This window comes from Drosophila erecta, unplaced genomic scaffold (genome assembly GCF_003286155.1).
Source record: "Drosophila erecta strain 14021-0224.00,06,07 unplaced genomic scaffold, DereRS2 tig00000279-arrow-arrow-pilon, whole genome shotgun sequence".
Classification (NCBI taxonomy): domain Eukaryota; kingdom Metazoa; phylum Arthropoda; class Insecta; order Diptera; family Drosophilidae; genus Drosophila; species Drosophila erecta.
In genome coordinates this window covers 1,101,751-1,116,641 of record NW_020825216.1, presented here as the reverse complement: position 1 = coordinate 1,116,641, position 14,891 = coordinate 1,101,751, and the positions used below count along the sequence as shown (strand labels likewise).

At 42.4% G+C, this 14,891-nt stretch overlaps 4 protein-coding genes and 1 long non-coding RNA gene across 7 annotated transcripts; 4 read left to right on the top strand and 1 right to left on the bottom strand.

The window, feature by feature from the left end:
- The first annotated feature begins 1,121 nt into the window (after positions 1 to 1,121).
- Positions 1,122 to 2,215, top strand: LOC6551671. 2 transcript variants are annotated; one of them, XM_026983001.1, is made up of 4 exons: positions 1,122 to 1,177; positions 1,230 to 1,422; positions 1,497 to 1,629; positions 1,690 to 2,215. In XM_026983001.1, exons 2-4 carry the CDS (start codon positions 1,341 to 1,343, stop codon positions 1,949 to 1,951), a joined length of 477 nt encoding a protein of 158 aa, XP_026838802.1. In that variant the 5' UTR covers positions 1,122 to 1,177; positions 1,230 to 1,340; the 3' UTR covers positions 1,952 to 2,215. The 2 variants fall into 2 exon arrangements, with proteins under 2 accessions (XP_026838802.1, XP_026838801.1); XM_026983000.1 differs by having other exon boundaries at positions 1,126 to 1,422.
- LOC6551670 (growth hormone-inducible transmembrane protein) lies at positions 2,207 to 4,135 on the top strand. The gene is made up of 6 exons (XM_001977137.3): positions 2,207 to 2,777; positions 2,839 to 2,950; positions 3,067 to 3,208; positions 3,304 to 3,640; positions 3,766 to 3,898; positions 3,968 to 4,135. Exons 1-6 carry the CDS (start codon positions 2,558 to 2,560, stop codon positions 4,047 to 4,049), a joined length of 1,026 nt encoding a protein of 341 aa, XP_001977173.1. The 5' UTR covers positions 2,207 to 2,557; the 3' UTR covers positions 4,050 to 4,135.
- A 208-nt stretch (positions 4,136 to 4,343) lies between these two features.
- LOC6551669 (lanC-like protein 3 homolog) lies at positions 4,344 to 6,887 on the top strand. Its single transcript, XM_026983013.1, has 3 exons — positions 4,344 to 4,761; positions 4,826 to 4,886; positions 5,021 to 6,887. The coding sequence occupies exon 3, from the start codon at positions 5,101 to 5,103 to the stop codon at positions 6,358 to 6,360; it is 1,260 nt and encodes a 419-aa protein (XP_026838814.1). The 5' UTR covers positions 4,344 to 4,761; positions 4,826 to 4,886; positions 5,021 to 5,100; the 3' UTR covers positions 6,361 to 6,887.
- Positions 6,888 to 7,775: 888 nt separating this feature from the next.
- Positions 7,776 to 14,356, top strand: LOC6551668 (apyrase). Its single transcript, XM_026982937.1, has 8 exons — positions 7,776 to 8,261; positions 8,455 to 8,680; positions 8,773 to 8,970; positions 9,029 to 9,431; positions 9,748 to 9,905; positions 9,959 to 10,055; positions 13,779 to 14,133; positions 14,199 to 14,356. Exons 1-8 carry the CDS (start codon positions 8,122 to 8,124, stop codon positions 14,293 to 14,295), a joined length of 1,674 nt encoding a protein of 557 aa, XP_026838738.1. The 5' UTR covers positions 7,776 to 8,121; the 3' UTR covers positions 14,296 to 14,356.
- Positions 9,424 to 14,856, bottom strand: LOC113564626. Of its 2 annotated transcripts, XR_003408157.1 has the most exons (5): positions 14,783 to 14,856; positions 14,467 to 14,690; positions 9,647 to 9,903; positions 9,516 to 9,581; positions 9,424 to 9,457 (listed from the first exon to the last, which is right to left on the bottom strand). It is a non-coding gene; the product is annotated as an uncharacterized LOC113564626 (long non-coding RNA). The 2 variants fall into 2 exon arrangements; XR_003408158.1 differs by lacking the exon at positions 9,516 to 9,581.
- Positions 14,857 to 14,891: the final 35 nt, after the last annotated feature.

The window sequence follows — 14,891 nt, the reverse complement described above, 5'->3', positions numbered from 1 at the left end:
CTGATTACACACTTGAGGAAAGATGGGGCTTATCATCCCCAGCGATTCTCAATGAATTCGCCTAGTTATCACACAGACTGTCACGTGACAAAAGCAAATTCACCTTTTGTATAAATTATAAATTGTTTATCCAAACTCTTTTCAGTATGTGATGAAACTGTAATGAAATTTTGAAGCAATTCAAAAAAGTCTTGCATAAAAATACATGTACCTTTACAGTTTAGTTTATTCATTGATGTTTCAGTTCTTTCGGTTTTTTCAGATTTTCACGTTTGGGAACTGTTTTGGATGATTCACCCCCATCGATGCCCCAGTGCCCGACTGTCTGCATAATGGACTTAATGGCATTGGATGATCGTGATGATCGTGATGATCGCGCCCGGCGCGAACCAAAATATCAAAACATATACAACTCTTTCAATCTCAAATTTAAAGAGCCAGCGTCTGTTTATACAATTTTTACAGCAACGGTCAAGAGAATAAGTGCAGCCTTTTCTTCATCGAAAGTAAACTATTATTAGGATAGTTCTGTTCAATCCAATTTTTATGAGATCTCCACGTTATATCAGTATTTCATATTTTTTTTTGATCTTTTAGTGACATCAAGAATACTCGTATAAAAATGTAAACCGATTTATTTATACCAATGAGAGTATGTTGTATGTTTATGAATGCATGCGAATATAGGTAAATATAAATATGCTGATTAGACCGGTCAGACGGACATTCGTACATACATACATATATACACAGAATATGGATCGATATTTGTTCCTTTTTGCATATTGCTATAAATCGCTTTACTTCTTCTTCCTCTTATTTCTGTAAGGCGATAAGCACAACATCGTAAGGTTCGTTTCGCAACTGTCAAGTCAAGCAAATAATTTTCAGAAATTCACTGCATTTACTAAACGGAAAAGTAATGACTTTATAAGGTGTACTTCTCTGGAGTTGTAAAAGTTGCTCATCAACCGAAAATACAGCTAAATTTGTATGATTTTATCTATTTTTAGCAGGGCAAAGGAATTTTTGAACGGTTTTGAAATCTATTTTAATATTATAAACATATGTTTAAACACCTATGAAACGCACTGTTGGCGGGCCTGTACGCATAAACATTCAGCGGATTCGAGTAAAAAATTTGTTAAATTTATTGTAGAGAAAGCGCGCAAATGTCGTAAGTGTGTGATTCCATACAAATAAACACTGTACTCTAGATGTTTTAATAGAAAAATGAAGGAAGATTAGCCGTGCGGACTTCAGTTGTGCGCTAAACTTTGCAAACGTCGGGCCAATTCTGTCTGCCGATCTGAATTGTTTCAAAAAGGAACTTCGTCCAAATGGAGTTAATTAACTTCGTGATTTATATAGTTCCCATGATGGCATTGATCATCGGGGGAAGCCAAGCGATACCCTATGGATGTACGATTTTACCGATTAATACATATATTTTTCTGTAATATACGTTGATTTTCCTGTTTAACTTGTAACTGCAGCGTATCTGTACAATCAGCAGTTCTGCATGGACACATTGACGGGTCGCCAGCTTTATATAGGTGAAGTCTTTACTCGAGAGGATCAGTGCGTCCGGATTCAGTGCCTGGAGTCGCAGCAACTCTGGGAGGATAGGTAAGCGCACAGCTGTAGTATGTCCTATCAGGTGAAAAGTATTTCTCATCCATGATCCAGCTGCCAGGTGCCGAAACTAACGCAAGGCGATTGCAAGCCTATTCCGTCGACGAATGTGGGTGCCGAGTATCCCCGATGCTGCCCACTGTACGAGTGCAAGAGCTACAAGTCCAACTCTGGGGGAACTCTGGAGCAGACCAACACGTACGATCACTATGGAACCCTGCGATCTTCCCACCTCACTGAGATGATAATGTTCGAAAGGCGGCCACGCCCTCGTGGCGAAATTCCCACGGCGCCGGCGAGGAAGTATCAGGTCTGAGCAATTACCTGGTATTCTGATCTTAGGGTTAGTTAGTCCATAGTGCAGCTCTAAAGTGTAGATATAAAATGAAATAATATGTTAAATAACTTTCGAAATTGCATACCTATTAAAATTGTGTCTGGTGAAATGTAATTTTTTCCACTGTGCACGTTATTCAAACTTGGCGCCCTATCGACACGTCAAATCGATAACATTACTTAAGCTTATCAAATAAATTATCTCCAGTAATTGTTTTCCAGTTTAATTTTATATATTCATTGCTCCGGGATCCTTAATTCATATTTTTATTCCACTTTCTCGATACTTCCAATCTTTGAATTAGCTATAATATCGATATTAGGGGTACTTTCGGCGTTCTGCGATATGCACGGACCTATCAACTATCTAGACATCGAACAATAACGATTGTACCAGTTTTCGACATCAAAGCCAAAAGACAGTAAAATATTCAACTATTTCTCGAATCAATAATATATAAAACCGCAGCAAGCAATCAAATTCAGTTGGAGAAAAAGCTAGCGCCTTACATAGAAATCCGAATCCAATAGCTCTTGCCGAAGGAGAACCAATTGCACTCCATCCGAATTTCACCACAACAACACAATGTTGCTGCGTCTAGCACTTTCCGCCGCCCGTCCAGCCGGGAATATCAAACTCCTGGTCCAGTCTCCGGCCCAGCTGTTCCGCGCCAATGGCAGTTCCAGTCTCAATCTGTCCGCGGTGCGCAGCTACGCCCGTGGATCAGTTCGCCCCCGCGCTCCTGTGGAACAGGTGCGTGCTCCCTCGCTCAAGGAGAAGCTGATGGGTCCGCCTAGTGCCAATGGTAAGGCTCTTGTGTAATCCCATATACATCGGTGGTATAACTGTCCTCTCCTTGCCTGCAGCCTACTCCATGGGCAAGGGCGCTGCCGCCGGAGCCGCCGCCGTGGGATTGGGCGCCCTGTGCTACTACGGCGTGGGATTGGGAAAGCAAACCAGCATCGCGGATAACGCCATGTGAGTGGGGGATCGATATGCAAAGCCAAACGGCACCGTCTATTTCCTCATGGGTTCGGGATGATACCATGAGCCTCTACCTTGCGAAATACTGAGATTATACCTATTTTATTCAGCATGTGGCCCCAATTTGTGAGGGATCGTATCCAGAGCACCTATGCCTTTTTTGGTGGCTCTTGCGTTATCACCGCGGCCGCAGCAGCAGCCACCTTCCGCTCGCACCGTCTCCTGACTCTGGCCTCTCAGGGCGGCATCTTGGTGAGTTCTTCTGCACAATCTGCAGTTGTTGCGTACCTGCCCAATCAGATACAACAGAACATAACACTACCTTCCATTTCCCTACAATCGCTTAGGCGACCATTGCTTCGCTGGCTCTGGTCATCGGTAGCGGAGCAGTGGCCCGCTCCATTGAGTACCAGCCGGGTCTGGGAGCCAAGCACCTGGCCTGGGCGGTGCATTGCGCCATTCTGGGCGCCGTGATCGCTCCCATTTGCTTCATGGGTGGACCGATTCTAACGCGCGCCGCTCTCTACACGGGCGGAATTGTTGGTGGCTTGTCCACGATCGCCGCGTGTGCACCCAGCGATAAGTTCCTCTACATGGGTGGTCCACTGGCCATTGGCTTGGGCGTGGTCTTCGCCTCCTCGCTGGCCTCCATGTGGCTGCCGCCCACCACGGCACTGGGCGCAGGTGAGTTTCCAGCATGTTCCCTTGGGCTACCACCACTTTTAGTCTTAAACAATCATAAAGTGGATGCAGTCAATTATTGTATGAATTCTCAAGCAAAGCTAACCCGCTAAACTTACTTTTCGTAGGTCTGGCTTCCATGTCCTTGTACGGCGGCCTGGTCCTCTTCAGTGGCTTCCTGCTCTACGACACCCAGCGCATGGTGCGCCGCGCTGAAGTCTATCCCCAGTACAGCTACGCTCCCTACGATCCTATCAACGCGTGAGTTTACTCCTCATCCATGCCATGCGGAAACTATATTCAATGTGTATGTATTTATCTATCTTTTAGCTCAATGTCGATCTACATGGATGTGTTGAACATATTCATCCGCATCGTCACCATTCTGAGTGGTGGTCAGCGCAGGAAGTGAGCACTGAAGACAAACATGTGATGGAAGGATAATATATATTTATACTGTTATTAGAATAAAACTATTGAGCTAAAAAGCAAAATGCACCACCTTGTGTTTTGCAGCAAATTTCGTTTAAGATTGGTTAATTACAATTAGGGTGCTATAGTCAGAACTTTCATTGGAAGAAATTAATAATATTTTGTTCCAATAAATCTATAACTTCTATACGATCCTTTTTTAATGTTTTAATGCCTGTTTTTAAGGTCAAATTAAAATGTTATTAAATTTTAAGCTGTAGCGATTTTAGTCGGTAGCATATAACCGATATCTGCAATCGTTGTTATCGATAACTTGGGTACATTGGTTACTGAGCAGTTGCTGTATTACCCAATTAGTTAAATAATTATGTCGTAGCACATTTTTCCTAATCTTACACAAGCTCCATTTTTTCCTATTTTTAATAAAAGAAAATATAAAGTTGGGCTAGAGCGGCCTATCGATATTGAATCGATGTTTCTTTCAGCTTTTTTCGACAGGACCTGAGCATTCATGCCAGGAATTGTTTAAATATTTCGAGTCGAGCCGTTCGACAGCTGGAAACAAGTTCAACCGGAGAAGCGCCAAGTTTTCCGATTTTAGGTGGCTGTGATAAAAAATGCCACACCGGCTTCCCACTTCATAGACACTTGACAAACATTCTCGACCCTGCAAACACACGTCTCGTATCTCGGTAAAAATATAGCAAAAGTTAACCAAATACTGAATATATTTTATATATATTGGCTAATCCGCAGCTGCGTCCCATAGGCAGAAGGTGCTCGACGAAGTCACGACTGCCGTTCCAACCTGCGCCAGGTGAGTGTAGCTGTGGGCATGGCAGCCGCCGAAGGAGGAGGAGGTGGTGGCTGCCAGACGCCCGGCCGCGCCCTTAAAGCCGGCAAATCGATTTCTTTACTTGCACTCACCACATACCACATGCCCGATTTCAGCTGGTGCCATTGCAAGTGCAGTCGAAGAGGACGCCAAGCAGACAGGCCAACTGACCACCGATCCTGGCCAGGAGTTTGCCATGGAACGCCGCTACCTGAAGAATCCCTTTGCCGATTTTGCGGGCGGGGAGAATACACCTTTCGCCAGCGACGAGGAGCACATCAAGAACCTGATCTGCACCTATGTAGACGCCATACTGGAGCACTGTCATCCTAACAACGAAGAGGAGGACACTCGTGGTGATCTGTACGTGGGCAATGCCGGCATAGCCTTCATGTTCTGGAAGCTCAACAGCTGCGAGCAGACACGCGATCTCTATCCGGCACTGGATCACGCGGCGTCGTTCATCCGCAATGCCAAAGTGAATGCCAAGCGGTACAAGAAGCGCTCCGCCGAGCGCTTCTCCTTCCTGTGCGGCAATGCTGGGATCTATGCCGTCTCTGCAGCCATTTCGCAGGAGCTCAAGGATACCGAGGAGCTGTCCGAGGACTTGGCCAACTTCAAGTCGGGCATTCCGCCTAGCAAGGAGTTTATGCACACCAAATACGGCTGCGACGAGGTGCTGGTGGGCCGTGCTGGCTTTTTATCCGGCTGCTATTGGCTGAACGATGTGCTGCCGGAGAAGAAGATCACCGACGATGACCTGGTATCCATTTGCCAACTAATCGTGACCAGCGGCCGCGAGTACAGCAAGCAGAACAACTCGCCGTGTCCACTGATGTACCAGTACCATGGCACGGAGTACCTGGGTGCAGCCCATGGGCTGTGCGCCATTCTGCACATGCTGTTGGACAGCCCGTGGTTCCGCACGCTACCCATTTCGGCGCCGGCCGCCGAGCTGCGTGACATCAAGCGCTCGATTGACTTCTTCCTGGAGCTGCAGGACAGCGACGGCAACTTTCCGGTGGCTCTGGAGGATCTGCGATCCGGCAGGGACAAGCGTCTGGTGCACTGGTGCCATGGGGCACCCGGCGCCGTCTATGTGCTGGCCAAGGCCTATCTGATCTTCAAGGAGGATAAGTACTTGGCCTCGCTGCGTCGCTGTGCGGATATGGTTTGGAAGAAGGGCTTTCTGCGCAAGGGACCAGGCATCTGCCATGGCGTGGCCGGCAATGGCTATGTCTTCCTACTGCTGTTCCGCCTGACCAACGAGATGAGGTACCTGTACAGGGCGCACAAGTTCATGGAGCTGCTTACCAATTCCGAGTTCAAGCTTCGCGCCAGGACACCGGATCGTCCGCATAGCTTGTACGAGGGCGTGGCCGGCACCGTTTGCTTCCTCGTCGATCTCCTCGAGCCGGAGCAGGCCTACTTTCCATTCATGGACGTCTTTCACTAAACCAGGGAGGGACCAGTGGGATCCCGGCCATGCTCAACACAACTTTCAAATCAGGGAGAGTTATCATCATTTCTAGTCACTTGTTTGCCTATTTTTTCGTTGTAATTCTCATTGTTGCCTTTGCGTTAACCCAGCGGATGAAGGATACTAGGTGTTACATAGATCCCAGGTCCTGATGGAGCCCGTATCTGATCTCTGAGCGCGCCGCATGCAGGAATGTTCTCAGTCATTCTCATATCAAAATTCTCTGTGCTTTACGCTAAGCAATTAACTTAATACATTGATACTTATACACAGACATATTACATATACCTTATATTTATATACAACTTATATTATATATATATACATGATATATATATATACATACTTGCGCTGACATCTACATATATACAGACAAACATAATACTTAAATGCATAGTGTGCTTTATACCTACGAGTAATCCACGAAGAGCTCTCAATCTATTGTCAATGAGAATGAAATAAATGATTGTACTATTTTATACGGATATGTACAATCGAACATACGGTAATCGAGTCCCTGGTTATACGGGTACGGGTGAATACCCCAAGTCTCTTTTGGCCTCTGGGCTGCGGTGTTATTCCTGTTTGATTCACCTGCGTTATCTCAAGTATTGATTGTATTGATTGAAATCTGGTTTATTAGCGCCTTATAAAGCTGATAGGAGTGTTCATCTTGGCGATTGCCCTCAGTGCTTGATTGGCATTAAAGTAAGTTCAATAATATATCATTATTTTCAGGATTACGCCTGCTAATGGTCTGCATAATCTTCCGTAGAAAGGGAAGTTTCTTACTCATACGGATGCTACCGTTGAGCACGAACCTTTGGGTACATGTAATATAACTAATTCGCTTTTGTTGGCCCGAATGGCGCTATAAATACCAAATTGATGGCTGACCAGGTCCCAAGCTCATATATTTTATCTGCGCCAGAACGTAATAAAGAATCGGTTGTAGACGGTTGTAGTCCATATATCAAGTGCCGTGCTCGTGTAACATGTGTCAGCAGTTGAGTATTACCGGAATAGCGCCATCATATCCGTTTGCCACTATCTCTCGACCATACTTGCTTATCGGGGATCTACAGGCGCATATCATTAGGTGTTTAATACCCAGCAGTGCGACCATTGAGGGCATATTCGCAGGCTGTTGGGATTAGTAGTTACTGGAGAAAGAAAGCTGGCAACGCATCGTATGAGTAACACGCATTGCAAGTCAGGAAAAGTGTTAGTGTAAGCTTTTGGAAAATGATAGTTTCTTATCGCCTAGGTTACCAATGTATCTGCACTGCCTAGAAAAGCAATTTGGCACAAATGAAAATCGCAATACGTGGGAGTAAGAGAAGCAAGCTAAATTGCTACACTGCCGTCAAAAGAACGTTGAAGCTCAAAAGAATGGTGGTATAATAACACTTTTAAATATGCCAATTCAATTTAAACAGGAATACATGTATTTTTAACAGGGAAATCAAAAATGTAAGAGTTCAAATACATTGTTACACTCCTCGCATGAGCCCCAGTTTTTTCCCGTGTACAGGTCGCGCATAAAGTACATACTTGGCTTATCAGCGGAGGAGAGTGCCCACTAGATCGGATCGGCTGCGAGGCCCATTCAGATTTGGCTGGCGTCGCAATGTTGGCCATTTAGTTGCCTTATCGACGGCCATCGGACTGGGTGTACCCTCACTTGAATTTCTTTGGTTGCCTTTTTCCGGTGAAGTGCAGTTGCGTTGGAGTCAAATGGCCAACGCTTGCAATCGACTGACATGGTCGCTGTACGCGGTTGTGGTGGTGATGACGGTCATGTGGTCATCCTCGGAGGCTGCCGACAAAGAGGGTTTTCCCGTGTCCATAATCCACATCAATGATTTGCACGCCAGGTGAGGCATGATCGGATTGGATCGGTTTATGGCCAGCACATGATCGTAAACCATGGCGTATCAGGCCCACGTACTGATTTCGTTTCGTATGCCGATTCCGCGATCCCGATAACGATACGGCCATGGCGAATCGCCGAGCACGAGCCCACTCGAGAGCTAATCCCCGCTTCGATTGCGATCCGTTTATCCGCAGGTTCGAGATCACGGACACCTCCGGTGGCACCTGCGACAAGGGTGAGGAGTGCATCGGTGGCTATCCGCGCACCGTCTACACCGTGAGGCGGCTGCTCCAGGAGCAGGCGGAGCTCAATCCCATCTACATCAATGCTGGCGACAGCTTTCAGGGCACGTTGTGGTACAACGTCGGTCGATGGAACGTCACCCAGCAGATGCTGAACCTTCTGCCCGCTGATGTCATGGTAGGTGATGGTATCCATGAGCTACTTGGATGGATGACGCCTTTTAAACTCGTTTAATAAGTGGGAGATCCATCATTTACTAACCTTTTCAGACCCTGGGCAATCACGAGTTCGATCATGGAGTGGAGGGCTTGGTGCCCTTCCTGGAGACGGTGCAAACCAACATGCTGGTGGCCAACATGGACTGCGCCCATGAGCCCACCCTGGAGGGCAAGTACAAAAAGTCGATGATAATCGAGCGATCGGGTCGCAAGATTGGCGTGATTGGTGTTATCCTGGAGACAACTTACGTGAGTTTAGGTGATTCCATCAGCTAGATTGCATATAAGTTCAGTGGATATGCTGCAGGATCTGGCCAATACCGGCAAGGTAATCTTCCGCAATGAGAGCGACACCATCCGCGAGGAGGCGCAGCTGCTGAAGGCCCAGGGTGCCAACATCATCATCGTGGTCTCCCACTGCGGCTACGATGTGGATCAGCAGATCGCCGCGAATGCCGGCGACTGGATCGACGTCATTGTGGGCTCCCACTCGCACACCTTCCTCTACACGGGTGTGCCGCCCGGTCCACACAGTGCCGCCGGTGATTATCCCACCGAGGTGATCCACAGCTCTGGCCACCGCGTCCTCATCGTCCAGGCATCGGCCTATGCCCGCTACGTGGGCAACCTGATCGTCTACTTCGATGACAATGGCGATGTGCTGGACTTCGAAGGCGATCCGCTCTACATGGACCAATCCGTGCCAGAAGGTCAGTACGAGTGGATATGTAGGGATCTAAAAGTTCACAAGATCATTTCGTATTTTAGTTATAACACATTAATATGCAAAATACCTTTTAACTCATTTGCTTATATCAGTGCTTCATTTTACTAGTTCAAATATTTTTTTTTTGTGGAAGCTGCAAGTGATTTGTTTTCTGTGTAACTATAAGTTATTGTTCCTCGTGCATCTTGTTCTACGTACGCTCTGGCAAATCAGTTCCTGTGACTTGCTGTGTTCCATGTGAAAGTCCTTGATGGCAAATAGTGTAATCCATCTGTGTCTGGGCATTGTGCTCCCTGTAGACGAGGAAGTGCTGGAGGCTATGCAGCCATGGAAGGAGGAGATCGACGAAATGGGCAAGGTAGTGGTGGGCACTTCCAAGGTGGACCTCACCAAGGACGATTGTGCCGCCGGAGAGTGCAACCTGGGTAACTTCTTCTGCGACGCCATGGTCCATTCTGTAAGTGGGAAAACCTTTTGTAGTTTAAATATATGAAATCTCCCCACTTGCAGTTCGTGGGAATGGCTTCGTATGAAGAGGAGAACTGGACGAATGTATCCGCCGGACTCATGAACATCGGAGGACTCCGCGTGCCGCTTTACAGAGGCGGTAAGTAAAGGAATTTATTTCACAATTAATTTCTAAGCTTTTTTTAAGCACAATCTGGTTTTTACCCAATTCATTTCAAATAGTGGTCCAAATATTTATGGTCACGTCTCGTTGAGCTCACTATTAATATCCCGATTGAGTGGCATTCAAATTTAGAGATTTATTACGTCAGAAAAAAATAAAGGTATAGGGAGGGTTCATTTGGGTTAAAAACTGCACAAAACAGTAGTAATTTTTGCTATGTGATAATTTTTGGCCAGTTGAGTTATTGGTCCATATATGGAATGCCATATCTCGTCGAAATTGTACAATTTCTTTTCGATTGACATTCACAGCTAAATATTCCATTTTTTGCCAATTTTTCTAAAAAAAAATAAGATAAGTCGAGTTCCCTCATCAGATATTTGTTACTCAGCTAGTGGAAGTGCAAACGAGAAATTTCAACATTTTCTGGAATATCGGTAGAAATTGAGAAAAAAAAAATAATAAAACGATATAAAACTAACAAAATTTTTAAAAGTGTGGGCGTGGCAAAAAGTTTTTTGCAAATCTATAGAGATTTACAAGATATATAAAAAAATAACAATTTTGGGCGGTTTTTTTTTTAATTTTTAGAATTTCTACAAATTATATATCAGAAAAATTACAAAAAAAATTAAATTTCTAAAAAATTTCTAAAATTTTTAAATTTGAATGCAGATTTTTAAAGAATTGTGCCACAAACATTTTGAGGTATGCCACTTCAAAATCCGATTAAGATTAGTTGCGTTATGGGGCTTGGAAAATCAGCCTTGGGACATTTTTTCATTTTTTTTGAATTCCCAACAACACCATCCGAAAAATTACAAAAAAAAATCGAAAAAAAAAAAAATTCTAAATTTGAATGCAGATCTTTAGAGAATTGCACCACAAACATTTTAAGGTATGCCACTTCAAAATCCGATTAAGATAAGTTGAGTTATGGGGCTTGGAAAATCAGCCTTGGGACATTTTTTCATTTTTTTGAATTCCCAACAACACCATCCGAAAAATTACATAAAAAAATCGAAAAAAAAAAAATTCTAAATTTGAATGCAGATCTTTAGAGAATTGCACCACAAACATTTTGAGGTATGCCACTTCAAAATCCGATTAAGATAAGTTGAGTTATGGAGTTTAGAACTTCAGCCTTGGGACATTTTTTCATTTTTTTGAATTCCCAACAACACCATCCGAAAAATTACAAAAAAAAATCGAAAAAAAAAATAATTTTTAATTTGAATGCAGATCTTTAGAGAATTGCACCACAAACATTTTAAGGTATGCCACTTCAAAATCCGATTAAGATAAGTTGAGTTATGGGGCTTGGAAAATCAGCCTTGGGACATTTTTTCATTTTTTTGAATTCCCAACAACACCATCCGAAAAATTACAAAAAAAAATCGAAAAAAAAAATAATTTTTAATTTGAATGCAGATCTTTAGAGAATTGCACCACAAACATTTTAAGGTATGCCACTTCAAAATCCGATTAAGATAAGTTGAGTTATGGGGCTTGGAAAATCAGCCTTGGGACATTTTTTCATTTTTTTGAATTCCCAACAACACCATCCGAAAAATTACATAAAAAAATCGAAAAAAAAAAAATTCTAAATTTGAATGCAGATCTTTAGAGAATTGCACCACAAACATTTTGAGGTATGCCACTTCAAAATCCGATTAAGATAAGTTGAGTTATGGAGTTTAGAACTTCAGCCTTGGGACATTTTTTCATTTTTTTGAATTCCCAACAACACCATCCGAAAAATTACAAAAAAAAATCGAAAAAAAAAAAAATTCTAAATTTGAATGCAGATCTTTAGAGAATTGCACCACAAACATTTTGAGGTATGTCACTTCAAAATCCGATTAAGATAAGTTGAGTTATGGAGTTTAGAACTTCAGCCTTGGGACATTTTTTCATTTTTTTGAATTCCCAACAACACCATCCGAAAAATTACAAAAAAAAATCGAAAAAAAAAATAATTTTTAATTTGAATGCAGATCTTTAGAGAATTGCACCACAAACATTTTAAGGTATGCCACTTCAAAATCCGATTAAGATAAGTTGAGTTATGGGGCTTGGAAAATCAGCCTTGGGACATTTTTTCATTTTTTTGAATTCCCAACAACACCATCCGAAAAATTACATAAAAAAATCGAAAAAAAAAAAATTCTAAATTTGAATGCAGATCTTTAGAGAATTGCACCACAAACATTTTGAGGTATGCCACTTCAAAATCCGATTAAGATAAGTTGAGTTATGGAGTTTAGAACTTCAGCCTTGGGACATTTTTTCATTTTTTTGAATTCCCAACAACACCATCCGAAAAATTACAAAAGAAATCGAAAAAAAAAATAATTTTTAATTTGAATGCAGATCTTTAGAGAATTGCGCCACAAACATTTTAAGGTATGCCACTTCAAAATCCGATTAAGATAAGTTGAGTTATGGGGCTTGGAAAATCAGCCTTGGGACATTTTTTCATTTTTTTGAATTCCCAACAACACCATCCGAAAAATTACAAAAAAAAATCGAAAAAAAAAAAAATTCTAAATTTGAATGCAGATCTTTAGAGAATTGCACCACAAACATTTTGAGGTATGCCACTTCAAAATCCGATTAAGATTAGTTGCGTTATGGGGCTTGGAAAATCAGCCTTGGGACATTTTTTCAATTTTTTTGAATTCCCAACAACACCATCCGAAAAATTACAAAAAAAAATCGAAAAAAAAAAAAATTCTAAATTTGAATGCAGATCTTTAGAGAATTGCACCACAAACATTTTGAGGTATGCCACTTCAAAATCCGATTAAGATAAGTTGAGTTATGGAGTTTAGAACTTCAGCCTTGGGACATTTTTTCATTTTTTTGAATTCCCAACAACACCATCCGAAAAATTACAAAAAAAAATCGAAAAAAAAAAAAATTCTAAATTTGAATGCAGATCTTTAGAGAATTGCACCACAAACATTTTGAGGTATGCCACTTCAAAATCCGATTAAGATAAGTTGAGTTATGGAGTTTAGAACTTCAGCCTTGGGACATTTTTTCATTTTTTTGAATTCCCAACAACACCATCCGAAAAATTACAAAAAAAAATCGAAAAAAAAAAAATTCTAAATTTGAATGCAGATCTTTAGAGAATTGCACCACAAACATTTTGAGGTATGCCACTTCAAAATCCGATTAAGATAAGTTGAGTTATGGAGTTTAGAACTTCAGCCTTGGGACATTTTTTCATTTTTTTGAATTCCCAACAACACCATCCGAAAAATTACAAAAAAAAATCGAAAAAAAAAATAATTTTTAATTTGAATGCAGATCTTTAGAGAATTGCGCCACAAACATTTTAAGGTATGCCACTTCAAAATCCGATTAAGATAAGTTGAGTTGTGGAGTTTAGAACTTCAGCCTTGGGATATTTTTTCATTTTTTTGAATTCCCAACAACACCATCCGAAAAATTACAAAAAAAAATCGAAAAAAAAAAAAATTCTAAATTTGAATGCAGATCTTTAGAGAATTGCACCACAAACATTTTAAGGTATGCCACTTCAAAATCCGATTAAGATAAGTTGAGTTATGGAGTTTAGAACTTCAGCCTTGGGACATTTTTCAATTACTTTGAATTTCTACAACACAACTACAACGAAAAACTCCTCTGAAAGTCTACATTTTAATGCCAAGATTTCGCATTCCTCAGATCTCACGTACGCCCATATAGTCAGCATGTCGCCGTTCGAGAATACGCTAGTTTCCTACAATCTGCCGGGCAACAAGATAGTGGAGGCAATGGAGTGGGCCGTGAGCAAGGTGGACCTTGAGAACGGGGTGACCGGATCGCATATCAATCTGCAGTTATCGGGCATCCGGGTGAAATACGACTACACGAAGCCCGTGGGATCGCGGGTTATATCCGCATCGATTCGTTGTGCGGATTGCCAGGTGCCCAAGTACGAGCCTCTGGTATCCAATAAGCTCTATCGCCTCACATCGCCCAACTTCCTGCAGGCTGGTGGCGATGGCTACACCATGCTAGCCGAGGGCACGGACCTCCAGTACGTACACTCCACTCATCTTTTATGCTTTGTTATAGTTTCATTTCAATTATTACTGATTTTAGAATGGGGGTCACGGACTTGGATGCCCTAATCTCGTACAGCAATCACATCAATCCCATTTACCAGGGCCTCGACGGACGCATCACAGTGCTCAACTGATTATGTACTATAATCCATAATGTTCATTGTAATTGTTGCATTTACCACAATAAATGTATCAGAAATAGTTAATAATCTCTTGTTTCTTTTTTGTTGGTATATTATAAAAATATTGAAGAGAAATGATGCTGGGTAATGAGTTAGGCTCTATAATAATATATCATAACATACCATTCGAAATCCCTTAAAGATGCCTCGTTCTGCAGGCCATGGTGCCTTGGCAACTGGAGATGGAACCCATGGCCGACCGGATAGTGGGCCAAAGTCGGGTTAATGAATGCCAGCTCGCCCACGCCGCAATTCTACCTATTCCTTCAGGTTTCCGGCCTCCGTATCCATTTGTTTTTTACAAGGTTTGGTCCTTTGGATTTGGACGTCTTAATGGGCTACATGAACTCCATTGGACCAATTACCAATGGAATCGAGCGAAGGATTCAGTTTGTTAATAATTGTTATAAATGTTTGTTATAAATATACAATATGTTACCATTTTAGAAAAAACAAAAATGCGCGAAAACTGAAATGCACGATACTATCGTTTCCAAAATCTTCACATGTCTCTAGCATCACGCCACAAAGCTTACTTCGACAGTTAA

What these genes read in the sequence shown, in the direction of transcription:
- LOC6551671 (XM_026983001.1), top strand. Translation starts at nt 1,341, where the DNA reads ATGGAGTTAATTAACTTCGTGATTTATATAGTTCCCATGATGGCATTG. An exon ending in CCAAGCGATACCCTATGGAT is followed by an intron (nt 1,423 to 1,496) that starts GTACGATTTTAC and finishes TTGTAACTGCAG; the next exon opens with CGTATCTGTACAATCAGCAG. An exon ending in CAGCAACTCTGGGAGGATAG is followed by an intron (nt 1,630 to 1,689) that starts GTAAGCGCACAG and finishes TCCATGATCCAG; the next exon opens with CTGCCAGGTGCCGAAACTAA.
- LOC6551670 (XM_001977137.3), top strand. Translation starts at nt 2,558, where the DNA reads ATGTTGCTGCGTCTAGCACTTTCCGCCGCCCGTCCAGCCGGGAATATC. An exon ending in CCTCTCAGGGCGGCATCTTG is followed by an intron (nt 3,209 to 3,303) that starts GTGAGTTCTTCT and finishes ACAATCGCTTAG; the next exon opens with GCGACCATTGCTTCGCTGGC. An exon ending in CACCACGGCACTGGGCGCAG is followed by an intron (nt 3,641 to 3,765) that starts GTGAGTTTCCAG and finishes TACTTTTCGTAG; the next exon opens with GTCTGGCTTCCATGTCCTTG.
- LOC6551669 (XM_026983013.1), top strand. Translation starts at nt 5,101, where the DNA reads ATGGAACGCCGCTACCTGAAGAATCCCTTTGCCGATTTTGCGGGCGGG.
- LOC6551668 (XM_026982937.1), top strand. Translation starts at nt 8,122, where the DNA reads ATGGCCAACGCTTGCAATCGACTGACATGGTCGCTGTACGCGGTTGTG. An exon ending in ATCAATGATTTGCACGCCAG is followed by an intron (nt 8,262 to 8,454) that starts GTGAGGCATGAT and finishes GTTTATCCGCAG; the next exon opens with GTTCGAGATCACGGACACCT. An exon ending in CGTGCCGCTTTACAGAGGCG is followed by an intron (nt 10,056 to 13,778) that starts GTAAGTAAAGGA and finishes CGCATTCCTCAG; the next exon opens with ATCTCACGTACGCCCATATA.